This window comes from Aspergillus wentii (genome assembly GCF_001890725.1).
Source record: "Aspergillus wentii DTO 134E9 unplaced genomic scaffold ASPWEscaffold_1, whole genome shotgun sequence".
In the NCBI taxonomy this organism is placed as follows: Eukaryota; Fungi; Ascomycota; class Eurotiomycetes; order Eurotiales; family Aspergillaceae; genus Aspergillus; species Aspergillus wentii.
In genome coordinates, this window is record NW_024467832.1 from 3246995 (window position 1) to 3264132 (window position 17138).

Here is a 17138-nt window from a genome sequence, read left to right on the forward strand (position 1 = left end):
AAAAAAAAAAAGAAAGAAAGAAAGAAAGAAAGAAAAAGAAAATAAAAGTGGTGAAAATGATGATATGCCCATAGTGGGTGGTGATACGATAGCCCTGACCACGCGATCAGGGGGATGGACTGCCAATTTCCGATCTGCAGTTGTGATAGTTACAGTTGTAGTCTCTCTGTATGCTGGATAGAAGAATAATCAGATCCAAGAATGATTGATGGTTATATGATGAACAAAAATAGCCAACCTACTGCAACCAAATGTCAGATCCAAAAGAGATCCAGGCTGTGTCAAGGCTTTTGCCTCGTCCAGTATTATTCCGTCCAACGCCCGTATCGACCGTGTTTTATTGTGGATGCCGATCGCGGTTTTCCTGCCAGTTGCAGCGGCGCCGCCCGCCTTTCAGCGGCTGCCCTCAGCCCAAAAGTCGCCCGCACCCGTATTTTCAGGCGTACAGCCCGGTTTCAGTGATCTGGGATGATTCTGACCTACCACCTCTTCATTCATTCGTTCCTTTCTTTCGTCCCTTTCCTTTCCCTTTTTTCCTCTTCTTGCCGGATTGCTGCTATCTAATGGCTCCCGATTAGTATTGCTGTGCCTGCCTTGAGAAGTTCTTGTTCAGGTCTGAGATAGACAAGTCTTGTTCTTCTCAATCGTCGGATAGGTGCTTCCCCTGACCATCCTTTTTGTTAGGCCGCTCAGATTCCTTCTTGCGCGCTTCTCCTCCACCAACCCCGGTCGAAACGCTTCATTGCCATCATCTCTTGTGTCCAGCCTTCTTTGGTTGGCCTATACGGTCCTTATTTTTTTTTTTTTTTTTTTTTTGGCTATTATCGTATCTATTCCTCATTCTTCGCCTTTATCACCCTAATCACACGCCCCCCCACGGTAATTTTCTCAGCGGGGAACTTTCTTTATTCAGTCTTGAGTTTGTCACCAATTCACGAAATAACTACGGTCCATCGATAATCTTTCGATTTTATAGACTGGGATATATAAATTCGAAAGGACACAAGAAAATATATCCAGTCCTTACCTTTATTTGATTACATCACAACTTATCAAAAAGCGTTTGTGCCAGCCATAGCGAAAATAAATTCAATCAGCGCCGGTGACAAGGAAACTGGGTGTGTACAGAGTCATTGGGTGGTTCTGACGTCTGGTTGAAAAGCCAGCTTTTTTCTGAAAAAAAAGAAAAGAGAAGAAAAGAAGAAAAAAAATGGCAACAACTTCCGGTATGATAAATATCTCCATATTTGATATATAACTCTACGGTTTGCCATGCCGCAAAGCAACTGGGCAATGCGCTAAAATTCCCCCATAGCAGCGGTTCCGGCGGCGACTGGCGCCACGGATGTCGCCTCGCCGGCTCCTACTCCGGCCCCAGTTGAGACAACATCATCATCGTCATCATCGGAAGCAACAGCATCGGGAACACCTACAGAGACTTCTGCAGAGACAACGGCAGAGACAACACCATCTGAAAGTACAACGGAAACGCCATCTCCGACATCAACGTCATCGTCATCGTCAATTTCTTCGACCACACCGGAAACGCCAACCACTACCAGCGCCAGCAGCTCTTCTTCAAGTTCGGAGGTACCTACAACTACTTCTCCCACAACCTCCTCGCCTTCCTCAACCGATGATGTGGTCACGATTACACCGACTAGCAATGGCGCCACGACGATCGTCATCACTTCCACCGCAGGTGTTTTGCCCTCTCAAACGACCGGAGACTCGGCGAATGGTGCATCTTCTACAGGCGGATCGTCCGCAATATCGACGACGGCTGCGAATGATAGCTCTGGACTCTCGGTTGGTGGAACCATAGCAGTCGCCGTGGTGGTACCAGTTGTCTCTGTCGCGGTAATCATTCTAGCTGCTCTTTTCTTCTGGAAGAAGAGGAAGAGTAAAAAGGCCGCGGAAGAAGAACGGAGGAAAGAAGTGGAGGAGTATGGATTTAATCCGAATAACTATCCTAGTCTCCCCCCTGTGGGCATGGGTGGTACTTTTGAGCCGAAGGATGACAACACTTCGGGATACCGAGGATGGGGAACCACTTCCGCGGGCCGCAAAGCATCCACAAACTTGTCTAGCGGAGTTGGAGGATTGGCTATGTCAGAGGCCGGAAGTGCACCTGGTTATCACCATGCAACTACCCCCAGTGATGGTACCATTGGATACTCGGACGGAAGACCAACGTCTGGGGAAACCGAGACGATCGGAGTTTTGGGCTCTGCACCGGTGGCTGCTACCAACCGCACTACGGATATCCACCGTGGACCATCCAACGCTTCCTCCGCGTATTCTGCAGCAAACCGGTCCGAAGTTTCTGATGAGAGCCATATGTCTACCACCCATAACGGCGCGCCTTTCTATGAGGATAACCCGTACTACCACGATGCGCAACCACAGTACACGGCTTACGCTGGAGACGGGCCATACTCGAGCAACCAACCGGTAATTCGCGACGTTCAGGCACGACGCAATACCCGGATTGAAAGCCCTGCCGTTTTCCCCAGACATGGCAATGCTGGCATCGCCCAGAACTTTTAAGCGAAGCATGGTTTGAATCTGGATTTGGTTTTGCAAGTTTGGGTACCGCATGCCTATGAGCTAGTCGAAGATTCCGAAGCGGGACGGAGGTTCGTTTTGCCCAGGAAAACCCCCCTCTGGCCCATTTTTCATTGCGAGTCGTTTCCGCCAAAAGTTGCTCTTGACTGGTCATATATAACTATGCATTTTCTTCTTATCTACCGATGGGGCATTGATATATCAGCATTTAAGAAGTCATCCAGTTTCTAACCCAGAAAAAAGGCATTTTTGGTCCCGGATCTTGGCCTGTTTCCCTCGTTTCACTGACCGATTTTCTCTCCTTCATCTAACTACTTTTCTTCCGCTTCGAATGTGATTATTGATTATTTACCATTCGTAATATGGATCCTGTGATTCTTTGTGATTCTTTGTGGTTCTTTGTGGTTCTTTGTGGTTCTTTTATTTCTTGATTGTTTTCTTTTCTTTTTTGATATATTCCCCCGCCTGCTGTACTGTCTTTTGTTTCATTTTTCCTATCTCCTGTACTTTTTCTCCTCTTCTCTCTCCCCCCCCTTTTCTCTCTGTCTCTCTCTTTTTTTTACTTTACTTTTCTTTTCTTTTCTTTTCTTTTCTTTTCTTTTTTTAACCGTTTGCGTTTGTGCATATTGGATTGTGCCTTGAGGTTTGAAACTTGGCACTTTACACATGGCATGTATGGGCCGTTCAATTGTATGGTTCTTCATTCTGTTTATTTCGAGTTGGGATTGGATATATTTTGAGGTCTTCGATGAGGTCTATTACGTGCCTCTTAACTGTCCATATAACCTAGGATGCAATGACCTGTGAATTATTATTATGTTAGGATAGGACGACAATAGGTAGTTATGTACTAAATACTTGTTCTAGGGGCTATTAAGGCACTACAAGGTACCTATACAATAACACCAAGTAATGGGATTGGTTGATAGGGCTCAAGAAGCTCTTCCTGGCCAGCGGTTGACCGTGGACTTGGGTTGGCTTCCAATCCTGGTTAGCGGCAGGCAAGGAAGTGCTATCCGGAATATTTTGTGCAGTCTTAATATGAATTGCCGATGCCTAGATGATAAACGCCTCCATACATAGTACTATGTAGTATGCACAGTCAGATCATTGAAGATGGAAGATCAACAATAGACATATTCTGACATGCAAAGTATGACCACGAGGCAGTCAGTCAGTCTACCGTATCTAGGTATGCACTACATATTAACTCTGCCTGAGTTGCAGCACACGTTGTGATCGAAGCCGCTGTGGTTGGTGTGCCGTTGCAAGGGTCCGCTTACCCAGCCGGAGGAACGTGGCCAGGCCACCGCCCGTGATTGGCACGCTGCCGGCGAGCTACCCAGAGCTCTCTTTGCCAGCTCCACCTCCTTCCATCATTCCATCCAGTCTTTCCACTCTATGGGATAATTCCATCTTTGCAGTCTCTGGACAACCTACTTTACACTTGCTCCTACCCACCCACTACATTCCTACTACCTACCTAGGTAGGTACCCAACTACCTACTCTTACCGACCATTCTATCGTCGCCATCGCTAGTCCGCTCTCTCTTGTCTGGGAAGCTCTGCCACTGGGGTTCAGAGCCCCGCATTGGCTGGTCTGCAGTGTGACCATCCATAATAATCTACCTACCTAACTGGTACCTACCTTGCCTTTTACTTACGCGCTCTCACAGACGGTGTTGGACTCCCTACCCACCCTGTATAACCGTGTTAGCCTGCCTTACTTACATTACATCTCTGCCGCCATTCTACTTTACACCCACTGTGCTCATTGTGGTTCTATTTCATCTTCCGTCTTCCTCTTTCTCCGAAGAGCCTCGTGGGAATTCCGTTACTCAACAGTGTTGGATTTCCAGTTTCTGCTGCAGGCGGTTGCAGACATAACATCCGAACTGCATCTTGCAAGTCATTCTTGTCGCAGCAGTTCTTCTCTTGCATCCTGCTTGCAACTACGGGACTGCCGTCCCCCTTCCCCGCCCCACCTCGTGCTTCGTCGTCCATTCCTACTTCTTTCCACCATTGTCTGTGATCTTCTGCTTGGTAGTGCAGCTTCCCATCTTTCCTTCCCTCTCTTCCCGTTCTTCTTCTTCTTCTTCTTTCTTCATCTCTTTCCCATTGCCATCGACCTACTTGTTCGCCCACCCGGATCATTCCTGCGATTGGTACTCTTAGTTACGTTCTATCCAGATTACGTCAATTCGCTAGACTCTCCGCCTTTGCCTTGCTAGGCACGAGAGCTTTTGAGGGACCGGTAGAGCTTTAGCTCCCACGGAGAGCTTTCGAAGATGTAGGTGCTCCACTTTTCTTCTCAAAGGAATGATCTTGGCCCATTTGAAATCGATTGAAACCCACATCAACATCATTGCGCATATCCTTTTGTGCTTGGAGCTGATACTTGGCCTCACAGGAAGTTCGGCAAACAAATACAGCGAAGACAACTAGATCTCCCCGAATATGCGGCGAGTTTTGTAAATTATAAGGCTTTGAAGAAGGTGTGGATTTATCAAAATATCTCCCTCGATCTGCCGCCGCTAATAACTCAATCACAGCTCATCAAGCAATTGAGTGCTACACCGACAATCCCAGCACAAACCACTGCGGATACATCCCAAAATGCAGCCGATACGCAATCAGCCCTGCGTGCAAATAAAGAAGTTTTCTTTTTCAAGCTGGTACGGATCATTCATCAATAACAAAGAAGGGGGCCAGATAGCTTATTGCTTGTTTTGAACAGGAACGTGAGATAGAAAAGGTCAATGCCTTTTATCTACAGAAAGAAGCCGAGGTTAGTCCCAGATGAGTACTCTGCCGGCTAACTATGCAACAAACTGACCGTCAACTACCCAGTTCTCTCTCCGTTTAAAGACTTTAGTCGATAAGAAAAGGGTGATCCAGTCCCGGACAGTGACTAACTCCAAGGCGCCGGCAAATTTCGTGGCCTTATTTGAGGGGCTTCAACAGTTTGATGGCGATCTAAACAAGCTTCAAGTGAGTTTTCTCGTCTCTAGAGTCTTGCGCTAGAAGGATGCTCACGTTTTTAAAAATAAAAGCAATTTGTCGAAATCAACGAAACCGCTGTGTCCAAAATATTAAAAAAGGTTCGTGAATTTTGGTGGACTCCATGGGCTTTCTAGAATCAGGATAGCTAACGAGAGATTTAGTGGGATAAAACCTCAAAGGTCCGGATTACGCAAGCCTTATACTCAGTCATCATTCTGTTATTGCTAATGCCGTTTTTTACAGTCCCGCATGAAGGAACTATATCTTCAACGAGCAGTCGAGGTACAGCCGTGCTTCAATAGAGATGTTTTACGTGATTTGTCTGACCGGGCAACAACAGCCCGGTTGGAGCTTGAGGCTTGGGCAGAAGGAGAGAATATACAATTTGATGTTTCTCGCCCGATCGACCGAGCTGCGGCCATTCAATCTTTTGGCACAGATGAAGACGAGCTTGACTTACAGATCTTGCAGTCCGCCACTGCAGGCAATCTCCAAACCCTGCGCGAGTGGACCGCAAAGCTGCAGTCAGTCCCGGACGCTCGGGAGCGCGCGACACGCACTTTTTTGGCAGCTATCAATGAATTTTCCGACGAGGTTCTTACCGCCCTTCTAGAAAGTGGCCTAGTTGATATCCATGCTGAGGATGATATTAACGAACGAAATTGTCTGCATGAGGCCGCCATCTCTGGGCGAGACTTAGTCTTCAAAGCTGGTATTACAGCAGGAATTGACATCTCGAGTTCAGATGTCTATGGGAGAATCCCACTCCACTATGCTTGTATGCATGGTCGTGTGGAGATGGTGCTAGAGTTGCTGGCCGCTGGTCCCCAAACCGTCAATCGGATGGACCATGATAATTTCACACCACTAATCCACAGCATTGTAAAGAATCAACTGGCATGTGCTGAGCAACTTCTTAACAACAACGCCCGCATCAATCCTGCTTCCGAGTCTGACCATATCCCGCTAAATTTGGCGTGTCAGCATGGCTCGTTGGAAGTTGTGAAAATGCTTCTTGAGCGGAATGCCCAACTACTACCAGACGCCGAGGGCCTTTACCCTCAACATATGGTAGCGCGTGCATCACAATCTCCGCAATTGCTACTACTACTCAAACACCACGGCGCTGATCTGAATCAAAGAGACAAGTTGTATCAGTGGACACCGCTTTTCCACGCAGCCAGCGAAGGTTGCGTCGATTGTTTACGTACACTCCTTGAGCTAGGCGTTGATGCCGACGTCGTGGACGAAAAAGGTCTTGCCGCAATGTACTACGCTGCGTGGGAAGGACACTTGGAGTGCATGCTTCTCCTTTGGTCTCGCCGCACTAATGCAAATTCTGCACAGAAGCCACTTGATATCCTAAATGGTCTAAGATTACAGGAGCAAGGGATTTCAATCGATCAATACAATAGGGAGAAAGAGTTATCCAGTGACATGGAGATTGTTGACGGCATTCCCGATCTCTCCCTCCCACCACCGATCATACCACTAAGACGCTATGGCCATAACTTCCTGGACAAGAAAGTGTTTGTTCAAATCTTATTCGACCAAGGTGGCTTAAATTCAATTTCCTTTGACCAAGCGGGTCGTCACCCCGCTGCTCGGTTGACAATTTCGTCCAAGCTCTCCGACTTGATTCCACGCACGATGATGCTTCCCATTCAGGATGACTCGCGGATGATCTCATTTCAAGTCGACAATTTGGACACATTCGCCGTTGACTTTGAAATATTCCCTACGTTTGGCTCAAAGGTCATTGCGAAGAGTGTCGCCCTACCAGTGGTATTCCGAGCCGATAAATCCAGTACAGGGCAATGCTCTTTGCCCCTTTTTGACCCTAGGTTACGCTCAATTGGCCAGCTGCGCTTTGGATTTCAAGTGATCAAGCCTTATCACGGAGATCCTCTAGAGATCACCCATTTTGCCACGTATTGGAAAGCGACTAGTGCTCTCGACTCGGAGCATAATGGACTGGTCACGGGATCTAGTCTGTCGGGAGATCACGTCCAGCTTTTTGTGCAGCTGACTCGTGATAGTGTGCCTGTTCTTTATCCGCAATTTACCATAGATTACCATGGCATTGAGATTCCCATTTGTCATCTTACACACGACCAGTTTCGTCTTGTTGGTGCTGAGAGGGGTGCGAATCGACAAGAAATGTTGCAGTTTTTAAAGACTCAGGCGGTTGATGACATGGCCCAGACCCATCGTCTTTTGGCTGCATCATTCCTCTCCCTACAAGACGTCCTGCAGCAGCTGCCTATTGACATCAACATCAATCTTTCAGTCCTTTATCCCTCGCCCACGGAGGAACAGACACTAGGCATGACTTCTTTGACAGATGTCAATAGCTTCGCCGATGCCATACTCACAGATGTTTTCGACCATGCGCGTGTTGCGCGCGACAAGAACCCTGATTTTATGCGCTCCGTGGTCTTCACCTCTTATAACCCAAATATATGTACCGCCCTCAACTGGAAACAGCCAAATTGTAAGCCCCATTCCAAGTGATGAATACTATGATCGATTCTTGCTAACATCGGTCTCTTTTCAAGACCCTGTACTTCTTTGCAATGACCTTGGGCAAATTCGCGACTTGGCTCGTGATGTTGGCTCATTACCGCATGTCGATAGCAGCGGTCGAGCATCGATGTCTATCAAGGAGTCCGCGCGAATTGCTCAGAGCAACAACTTCATGGGGTTGATATGCCGGTCGAGTCTTTTGGTGAGAACTCTATCCTTGGACATGAGTTGTCTCAGGCAAACCACTAACCCTATGTACTACAGAACGTTGTGCCGGCGCTTGTGGAGACAATTAAGGAACAAGGTCTTGTTCTTGTGGCTGACACTTCCGACGAAACTGGAGATCAGGATCGCCATGGTGCTCTGTCGGCCGCAAATTCGATGGGCGTTGCTGCTGAATGGGCATATCGGATGCCTGATGGTGTTAACGGTGTGATGAAAGCCAATGGCATTCTAAGATTCAACGATACGATTGACATGTGATAATTTCTCATTTTCGTTTTCTTTCACCCTTTTTTATCCCCTCACCGCATCTATCTCCCATATCATGACTTTTCTTTTGACCTTCCCTTTCAAGATGAAAATGTGTGTTTCCGTAGTCATGATGTTCGCCCAAGGAAACTTTTTTTTTGCTTTTTTTCTTCTCTTGAGTCTAGGTTTCCTTCCATGTTGCATTGAGTCTTCTTGTTAAACTTACTCGGGTCTTGTGTTCGTCTCATTGTCTCAGAATATAGGTTTGGAAATTTGGTTTCATTGGTTGGTTGATATGCTAGATCGGATTTGTTTTTTCTTTTTTACATTCACATTTGAGGATTCTTATTTTGACAATACCCAGCTGATATTGAGTGGAGAGGGACACAATGGCTGTATGGCCCTGGGGATTAGATCTAAAACAGCTAATGTACAATTAAATCGTGAATATAGTTCTTTAGTTTTCTACATCGCTCCACCATGCACATTAAAAGAAAAAAGAAAGAGGAGATAACAACTGTCTCCCCTAGGGGAATGGCACCATGCTCTCTTTATCGAGTGCAGATAATATCACAAGCCTTTCGGCTTCCCCCGTACAAGATCCCAGCCCCACTGTCTTAAGATTTTCACAACCTTCGGAGTGATAGCTGCTGTTATGGGAACTCGAATGAATATGAGACTCTTGTGAATAGCATAGGCGAGAACAACTTGAGTCCACAGGCCTGAGGGAGAAAATTAGCTTCCATAATCATTTCATCAAGATCCATGGGCAAACGTACTCGCTTCTTCGCTATTGGCCTTCTTGTTCTCCTGCGCCGTGACATCCCTATCCTTCACGTCTGTATTTTGAGACTCGGACTGTTCATCCTGCTTGCGAGACCAGACGGCCTCAACGGCCTCCTTGGCCGACTCTACGAGCATGTGCTCGTAGTGACCGATTCTCTCCACACCCAAAAGTCGTACGGCAGCAAAGCAAAACGGAAAGTCCAATGCCGATAGCAGTAGGTATACACCTAGCGCAGACCAGCCATACTCGCGAGAGAGCTTCTTCAATCGCTGAGAGAGAGACGACGGTTCCGGACCGTCCGGTTTGGACGAGGTCGCGAAACGTCGGAAGGGCCGGTATTGTCTCCAGGGGAAGGCGAAAGCAAAGGGTCTGCCGGTCTTGGATTGGCCTGTAGATCGGGTGGTTGAGAATGGACGACGCAGCGAGTTTGTCATGGTTCCTATTGTTGAGGGACGAGGTGTGGTAGTGGTGACTCTAGAGATTGGTAGACGGTGGATTAGTTCTGCTGATTGGGAGAACCATCGTGAAAAGAGAGGATTCCGCAAAGGCATGGTTGATGAATTGAGCGTTAAAATCCGTTGCTGGGATGTTGTCCGCTTGAGGACACGGAACTTTTTTTTCTTTCTTTCTTTTTGTCAAGGGTAGGGTAGAGCCAGAGATTAAGTCAGACGGAGGAGAGATAAATGTGCAATATGATCAATTCATGGGGGTCGGGAAGCAAAGAAAAAAAAAAAGGTGGGGGGAATAAGATTATAATACAAGCTGGGAGAAAGTGTTGATATCGAGGTGGCAGCAAGAGAAATATTTTTATGACGTCCGGTTAGCAAAATAATTGAAACTAGATATATGGTGCTCGGTGGTCGGCGTGCCGGTCCCGTTGGTGTGATTGGTAGATACCATGATAATAAACCATAGCAACTCCAGTCTGCATTTTGAAAAAAAAAAAAAAAAAAAGATCTTCTCATTTAGATGTACGTAGATTCATATAAATTTAATTTTCTTTAATTATAACCAATTTTAGCCTTTTTAAAACCAGTTGTTTTAAAGAGATTAGTTAACTAACCTAACCTAACTAGTTAACTAGTCATGAAGCTGCTGACTAAAAAAAACTCTCCGCCAGCCAGACTTTCTCAGATCTCTCTCCGCAACCCTCTTCAGGAAAAAAACAATCACCTGCTCGATAACTTCAAGCCTCCGTCCACCATGCCACCACACCTATCAAGGAATCTGGGGTGGCTTCCCTCATCGATTTGGGGACCTCAATTGATCACCACCAATGTTCCTGTGCGGACATTCGGTATCAAATCGTTGAACCCTCCCAAAACCAGCCGATTCAATGTTGGTCCCGAGCTGCCCGTCCTCAAGTCTACCCCCACTGCGGCCCTCGAACGCAAGGCCAATACAATTCCTCTCCGGAGTGGTGCCATTGCGATTAAGAAAGGAATGACCGGTATATACGATGCAACCTCCGGCAAGCGTATCGCCTGCACCGTCTTGCAGCTCGACCGAGTGGAAGTCGTCTCGCACAAGACGCGCCAAAAGCATGGCTACTTCGCCGTCCAACTGGGCTCCGGCTGGAAACACCCTAGCAACATAACTAAATCCCTCCTGGGTCATTTCTCCGTCCACGGGCTCTCTCCGAAGCGACACGTCTACGAGTTTCGGGTCAAGGACGAGAGCGGCCTCTTGCCTGTCGGTCAAATGGTCAATGCGGACTGGTTTCAGGAAGGCCAGTACATCGATGCACGATCCAACTCGAAGGGTAAGGGATTTGCGGGTGTGATGAAAAGGCACGGATTTGGTGGTCAGGATCGCAGTCACGGTGTCAGTTTAACACATCGTTCTCTCGGTTCTTCGGGCCCCGGTCAGGGCGGTGGTTCTCGTGTGTATCCCGGGAAAAAAATGGCTGGAAACATGGGCAACGAGCAAAATACGGTGCAGAACTTGAAGATCCTTAAGGTTGATGCGGAGAATGGAATTGTTGTTGTCAACGGTATATTTCACGCCCTACCCGCTTTGCTCAATCTGATGCTAACTTTGTGGATCTAGGTGCTGTCAGTGGACCCAAGGGATGCATGGTTAGAATACAAGATGCGATCAAGAAGCCCTGGCCTGAAATGCCAACGTCAACTTGAATTGGCTGCATAATTGATAAGGCTAGAGTGTTTCGATGAATGTACTACTATTACAATACTTTTTACTTAGAGCGGCGTCTGTATATGATACATAAATGATATTCTGTTTCGTTCCCATCCAATCCCCTATACATCTCCCATGCACCCCCTTCTGTTACTATTTCTTTTTTTCTTATTAGTGAAGAAATACCAGCCAGACCACCCCCCAACCAAAACGCCAATCCAATGCGAAATGATAATAATAAGAAAGTATGTTTAGAGCTGTACAAATCTGTAGATATCACAAGGCACTCTTGATGGGCCTGGATGTTTGCACTCCAAATACTCGTTCAATCTGTCTGGCGAAACGGATCACTACCCCCCTCAAGAAGCTGGACCAGCTTTCCATCCTCTGTCTCTAAACTCCACACTTCAGTGCGGAACTAATCAGGCGAGACGGATGTCAGCGTTCTATTTCGAACCATCCGGGTTGTGCAAGTATAATAACTGTGTTATGTAATGATATGTAAGAGGGCTGGGGAAGACTAACATAACTCATACGGTCCGGTCTGATGCTTCGAAACCTCATTTTGCCCTGGGACTTTGTCCCCTTGACCCAAAAAGATATATCAATGCGCCCATGCAACTGATTCATCTCCCCACTGATCCAAGGCATCTGCTGCGCAAAGTAGATCTCGTCTCCCAATATCTCGCGCGCACGGGGAGAGTTCCGTAGAGCGTACAACGTACTGCTGACCACACTCGAGGACGACTTTTGGTAGTTGAAGATACCGAACATTGCGGCGCCCACAGCTACCGCGAAAAGGGGTAGCGTGCGCAGCCAACGGCGTTCAGTTTTGATGGAGGGAAGCTCTCTGTCCGCCCGTCGTTCCAGCAGAGGGCCCGAGTTGGCGCTCGGGGCAGGGATCAGGTTACGACGATGAGGTAGAACTCGGCCACGGAAGAGTGGCAGGCGTGGGACGCCAATGCGCCTCTGCGCAGCTTGCAAGGTCATCTGTGTTGATGCGAGTCTCGGGGTATTGTATGGATCGAAAAGGCCGGGGAGGTGGTGAGTTCCGAGCTATTGTTGGGTATGTGGATATGAAAGCTAGAGAGTGAGGACAAGAGTAAAACCCGCCAAACAGGACAAACCATGTCGGAGTTAACTGTCCGAGGCTCCATCACGAATTCATGATACGGAGTACATACGGAGTACTCAGATACACAAATCGTTAGGTATTCAAACATACAATATTTTTAGTTGGTATTTGGATACTCTGCTTTCCTTCTTCATATTCCTCCCTCTCTTCTCTATATACACACATTGTATAAGCCAAAACATGGCTACAAGGTTTCGGAAAGCTTTCCGCTACCCCGATGATTCGACCGATGAGCACGACCGCGAGGATCTCGACGAAGAAGGTCTGTTTGCCTACTTTTGGCCAAGTTCTATCTTTAACTGACAATTCCAGAGCAGGAACGTGTAATAAACCAGTTGCAAGTGCAGAATGACAAGCGGAATGCAGAATACAGTGTAACAGTCTCTTTCCTTTCGAGCATATTGTGTTGGCGAAAGTTTACAACGAAAAAATGAAATGAAAAAGACCCTTGCTAATTACTAAAACTACATGGAATAGATGGCTTTTGCGGCGATTCCGCTATTATCAATGATGGTGTTTCTCCAACCTGTGCTGACTGGTTCGTCGACCCTATCTGAACAGTCCTTGGCCTTTCTCAGCATCATTTCGTTGGCTGTCACAACCTACACCATGACGCACGTGCCGCTCCAACGTCCAAATCGTAAAGACCAAAGACCCATCTACAAGACGAGCCATGTTTCCCGTATTCGAAACGCTCTTCTCCCCATAAATTCCGTCATCTGTGTGTTTCTGGTGCTGGTGTATTTCTCCACCAGTCCAGTAGCATCATCAAGTGTCAGACCAACTGTATACTTGGTGCCGGGAGGTAGGTCCTTCCTTGCTCTAGTTACTCCCTAAACCCGTTCAAGATATTCCGAGGAGGGTAATAACAAGAATGCCCCCTTATACAGCAATGCTTGTGATCATCTTCATTGCAAGGAGAGTGATGCTATCTGTCGATATAGGCCCTCTAGAAGACCTTCGATATGAGTTCAAAGGAGCCTAGGTAGCTAAACATGGCAAACCATCAACCACTGGTGATTTGTGTATCATAGTAGCATATTTTGCTTGTCGAATACAAACGAGTCGAATTATTGGTATCCCGGTTGCTATCAACTACATATTCAATCAATAATACATGGAAGAGGCATCTTCACAACGTGTTTCGCGAAATAATAGTCCACGCTGCCTATATCAATTGCACTCTCGCCAGATGTTCCCAAAGTTGGCACATCCTATTTACTTTTAAGCCCACGCAGCCAATGCACCCTTGGTGATACGGTATTTAGATTCGCTTGATTAATGAAGATCAGCTTTTTCAAAGGCTGATCGAGTCTGGCATAAAAAAGGAATTATCCAAATGTTCCAATGCTGGATCAACCGGTATCTCTCCATAGTCTGTAGGTTGTTGGCTTTTCACTTGTGGTGATTCTTCGAGTTGAATACAATTTTCAACTAAGGACTGATTGCGCCTCTCTTCAGCTTCTAGACGTTTCTTCAATGGACCCGCTTCGTCATCGCCAACATTCTTTAGCCATCGCAAATTAGAGTGCCGGAAATCCACCAGGCTGTCTACACTTCGTGGGTCTGCTATCTTCCTTGTATCATGGCCAAGCAGTGTACACGTAGGCTCGAACGGTGTTATATTGGGGTTTTTGCGACAGGCACCACAGCTGCAAATTTTCAGGCATTTGGGGCACATCCAATGATACATTTCCATGGTATCCTGTGGCAGTATATTGAACGCCCTGAATAGACTGCCATAACAGTAATTCAGCTTGCAGTAAGAGCATGACGCAAGCTTCCACGGCGGCTCAGTATACTTGCAGATGTGGCACCGATTATCTTCCTTAGACTGTGCCGAAGCTCGAACTTTTCTTCGCTTTCGAGGCGGAGTGGTGTTTTCAGAGTCGCTGGTCTTTCCCTCGACTTTTGTGGTGACTGGCTTGGTGATATCAACCCATGGTCGCATTATCAACTGTTCCTGACAGATTTCAGCAAGTGTCTTTTTTCCAAGTCGAGCACGTTCCACCGGCAGAGGTTGAAAGTGATCCTTAAGGTCATTGTCGAGCTCAAGTATCTTCTGCCTCCACATTTCATGGTTCTTTGTCAGCTCACCCCAGTGGAATTGCTCAACCCACTTCAGTCGGGAAATGCAAGCACAGCTTCTTCCCATCGCGTAGCATTCCATACAAATATCATAGGTATCTTCACCATCTGAAGTCAACGTCCCCACACACGAAGGACAAGTCAAAAACCTATTGAATATATTGCATCTGCAATACGAGCACGTCACGTTGCCGTCAAAGCTAAAATATTCAACATTATTTTCTTCCGGTAAAGTCCGAGAAAAACACTCCGATAGCAGAATATAGGTGTATAGGGAAAACAGATGTTGAAAGTCATTTCGCAGCTGTTGGGAATTGGAGTAGTCTTTGTTGGTTTCATTAACGTGGGAGAAAAGGGCCGAGTATCGTTCAAGTGCGAAGAACACAATGGCCTTGTTTTTGTATTGTTCATCGCGACAAACCATCCTGGCATGGGGAAGAGCTTCATTTAAAGCCATATCCAGTGTTTCCACAGTAGTACGATTCCATGCCACTTTAGTGGTCCTGGTTCCTCTGTTCCAAACCTGCTGTGCCGCCAGGGGAGGTATGAGGATAAAATCACCTGGCTTTTGTTCCACAATATATACTTTAAATGGCGCGCCCTTCAATGCATTGATTTGAGCAAAATGATCCTCGATGTCTATATCATGGCCCAATGTAGACATCCAGTATTCAGAAACAACGTGCCGGTCTTTACTTTCAGTCATGAACCAAATTGATGAGCCTTGCTTGGTTTGCTTGCCATTTTCAATGGACCCATCTGATGCCTCCACCATTAGATTTTGACCGAGACTGGCGCACATCTCTTGGTGGCATGGCGTGTAAGTTCCTTCATGTCCAATGTAGCACATTAGATTCTCTGCACGCATATGGGGCGGTAGGCAGCTCATGAGATCCCCTGCTGTGATTATTTGTGTTCCGGTAACCGGTAAGGCTGTGCCATTTTTGTTGGAAGAAGCAGAAGTCACCCCAAGACATTCGTTGAGATAGAAGAGTGAAGGAGGAATATTTTTTTTCAAGTGATCGTGCCATTCCGGGGGGCAATCAATATCTTTTAGGTATATTCTCTGGCGATTAGGCTCTTGGTAGTTGTACGGAGTCCATTGATTGGTAAGAAGGGGCATGTTGTTCAGATAATGACCAATTGAAAGGGGAATATTTGATTTGTTCGTAAGGTCTCGTGCGGTTTCCACTATTTCCAAGGGGATATGTTGTTAGAGAAAGCATAATATGTGCAGATGCAGAATACTGATTCTTACTTTTAGCTGAATAGTGTTCCCTCAGCCATTTCTCAGAAAATAAGGAGCTGTCCAGTCTCTTGTTGAACCCTTCAATAACCAGAGGCCTTCCACCCAAAATTACATGAAGCAAAACAAGCTTATTAAAGCTCTCCAATCCATTATTGTCAATTGAATCGCAGGGTATCCTGACCGCAAACTCGAAGTTCGCCGTAGATTCCACAAGTTGTGCAAGATTCAAGTCAGGGGAGATCGGCTCGAAGGCCGCGCGGGGTCGCTGGGCTGGCATGTTTATGGCATTTATGGTGTTTAGAATCACGGAAATGGATAGTTGTTGAAATATAGATCACTAGGAATTTGTTGTGGCTCCAGTGTTACTAGAACATAGTAAAGCATTTTCGAGGCCGTGATCACTCAAGCTATTCACATTCCTGCAATAGAACCTTAATCAGTGAATATGCTAAGTTTTAAATTCTCTTGATAGGTGCTATGTAAGGATCTCCCAACAACCACTAGTAAAAGGGGGTTTGTTTTATCTTTTCTAGGCTCATGACAACACTCTACTTCTCATGTATAATGTTATATATGAGAACATAGAAAATTGATTTAGGTGGGGGACAAAAAAATTAAATGAATACAGCTTGGGATAAGGTGGTAGACAACTCTAGAAAAGGGTCATTTTTGTGTCTGTTCCAATGATCAGACTACAGATTAATTCAGCCAACTAGCTACTTTGGTGATCCATAATCCACTAGTCGTGCAGGCGCCTTTTCTGTCAAGATATTTATGTGGGTCCGTGTTCCTCTTTGCTCATTCCCCAATGCCCAGACATCTGAACTCCGAAGACATAACGACCTCATTCTCCTTCTCCTTCGGCACGACTCTGAAGACAGTGGTTTTCAAGGTTTGGGGAGCCAATAGAAAGCATTTGTGCGATTGGGGAACTGGTACACTTTATTAAGCTCCCTACTAAGTCAGTTTAACTGATTTTCTTTCTATTAATTGCCCTGGTAAGCATTTCACTCTGGTTGTGTTCTTTCAGCTTTCGCTACTGCACAAATCCTGTCTACATGGTTATTACAGATTCTGTTTCAAATCAAATATGAAAACTGCCCCCCGTTAGTGAAAGCTACTGGATTAACCCTATATCTCTTCATTCTTGTCTGATTTATCTATCTGGTGGC

General features: G+C 46.4%; 7 protein-coding genes across 7 annotated transcripts; 4 read left to right on the forward strand and 3 right to left on the reverse strand.

The window, feature by feature from the left end:
* Positions 1–1210: 1210 nt before the first annotated feature.
* On the forward strand, positions 1211–2550 carry ASPWEDRAFT_167289 (uncharacterized protein; the record flags this gene model as incomplete). The annotated part of the gene is made up of 2 exons (XM_040830130.1): positions 1211–1226; positions 1316–2550. The coding sequence occupies 2 exons, from the start codon at positions 1211–1213 to the stop codon at positions 2548–2550; spliced, it is 1251 nt and encodes a 416-aa protein (XP_040694937.1).
* A 2337-nt stretch (positions 2551–4887) lies between these two features.
* phoC (putative cyclin dependent kinase inhibitor Pho81) lies at positions 4888–8580 on the forward strand (the record flags this gene model as incomplete). Its single annotated transcript, XM_040830131.1, has 10 exons — positions 4888–4949; positions 4979–5063; positions 5121–5243; positions 5306–5356; positions 5419–5559; positions 5622–5669; positions 5733–5750; positions 5815–8065; positions 8130–8299; positions 8362–8580. 10 exons carry the CDS (start codon positions 4888–4890, stop codon positions 8578–8580), a joined length of 3168 nt encoding a protein of 1055 aa, XP_040694938.1.
* Positions 8581–9138: 558 nt separating this feature from the next.
* ASPWEDRAFT_23370 (uncharacterized protein) lies at positions 9139–9906 on the reverse strand (the record flags this gene model as incomplete). The annotated part of the gene is made up of 2 exons (XM_040832472.1): positions 9139–9290; positions 9348–9906. 2 exons carry the CDS (start codon positions 9904–9906, stop codon positions 9139–9141), a joined length of 711 nt encoding a protein of 236 aa, XP_040694939.1.
* Positions 9907–10558: 652 nt separating this feature from the next.
* ASPWEDRAFT_101885 (mitochondrial 54S ribosomal protein uL3m) lies at positions 10559–11490 on the forward strand (the record flags this gene model as incomplete). The annotated part of the gene is made up of 2 exons (XM_040827425.1): positions 10559–11348; positions 11405–11490. The coding sequence occupies 2 exons, from the start codon at positions 10559–10561 to the stop codon at positions 11488–11490; spliced, it is 876 nt and encodes a 291-aa protein (XP_040694940.1).
* Positions 11423–12751, reverse strand: ASPWEDRAFT_34791 (cytochrome c oxidase assembly factor 1 family protein). Its single transcript, XM_040834088.1, has 2 exons — positions 12020–12751; positions 11423–11912 (listed from the first exon to the last, which is right to left on the reverse strand). Exons 1-2 carry the CDS (start codon positions 12482–12484, stop codon positions 11820–11822), a joined length of 558 nt encoding a protein of 185 aa, XP_040694941.1. The 5' UTR covers positions 12485–12751; the 3' UTR covers positions 11423–11819.
* ASPWEDRAFT_254618 (uncharacterized protein) lies at positions 12648–13770 on the forward strand. The gene is made up of 4 exons (XM_040832735.1): positions 12648–12891; positions 12942–13003; positions 13107–13434; positions 13520–13770. The coding sequence occupies exons 1-4, from the start codon at positions 12810–12812 to the stop codon at positions 13612–13614; spliced, it is 567 nt and encodes a 188-aa protein (XP_040694942.1). The 5' UTR covers positions 12648–12809; the 3' UTR covers positions 13615–13770.
* A 156-nt stretch (positions 13771–13926) lies between these two features.
* Positions 13927–16243, reverse strand: ASPWEDRAFT_100570 (putative JmjC domain protein; the record flags this gene model as incomplete). Its single annotated transcript, XM_040827314.1, has 2 exons — positions 13927–15908; positions 15976–16243. 2 exons carry the CDS (start codon positions 16241–16243, stop codon positions 13927–13929), a joined length of 2250 nt encoding a protein of 749 aa, XP_040694943.1.
* Positions 16244–17138: the final 895 nt, after the last annotated feature.

Excerpts from the sequence above, each read along its gene's own strand:
- ASPWEDRAFT_34791 (XM_040834088.1), bottom strand. The coding sequence starts at position 12,484 with ATGACCTTGCAAGCTGCGCAGAGGCGCATTGGCGTCCCACGCCTGCCA. Across the intron at positions 11,913-12,019 it reads GACCGGACCGTATGAGTTAT|TTCCGCACTGAAGTGTGGAG; the intron begins GTTAGTCTTCCC and ends TCGCCTGATTAG.
- ASPWEDRAFT_254618 (XM_040832735.1), top strand. The coding sequence starts at position 12,810 with ATGGCTACAAGGTTTCGGAAAGCTTTCCGCTACCCCGATGATTCGACC. Across the intron at positions 13,004-13,106 it reads AGCGGAATGCAGAATACAGT|ATGGCTTTTGCGGCGATTCC; the intron begins GTAACAGTCTCT and ends TACATGGAATAG. Across the intron at positions 13,435-13,519 it reads TGTATACTTGGTGCCGGGAG|CAATGCTTGTGATCATCTTC; the intron begins GTAGGTCCTTCC and ends CCCCTTATACAG.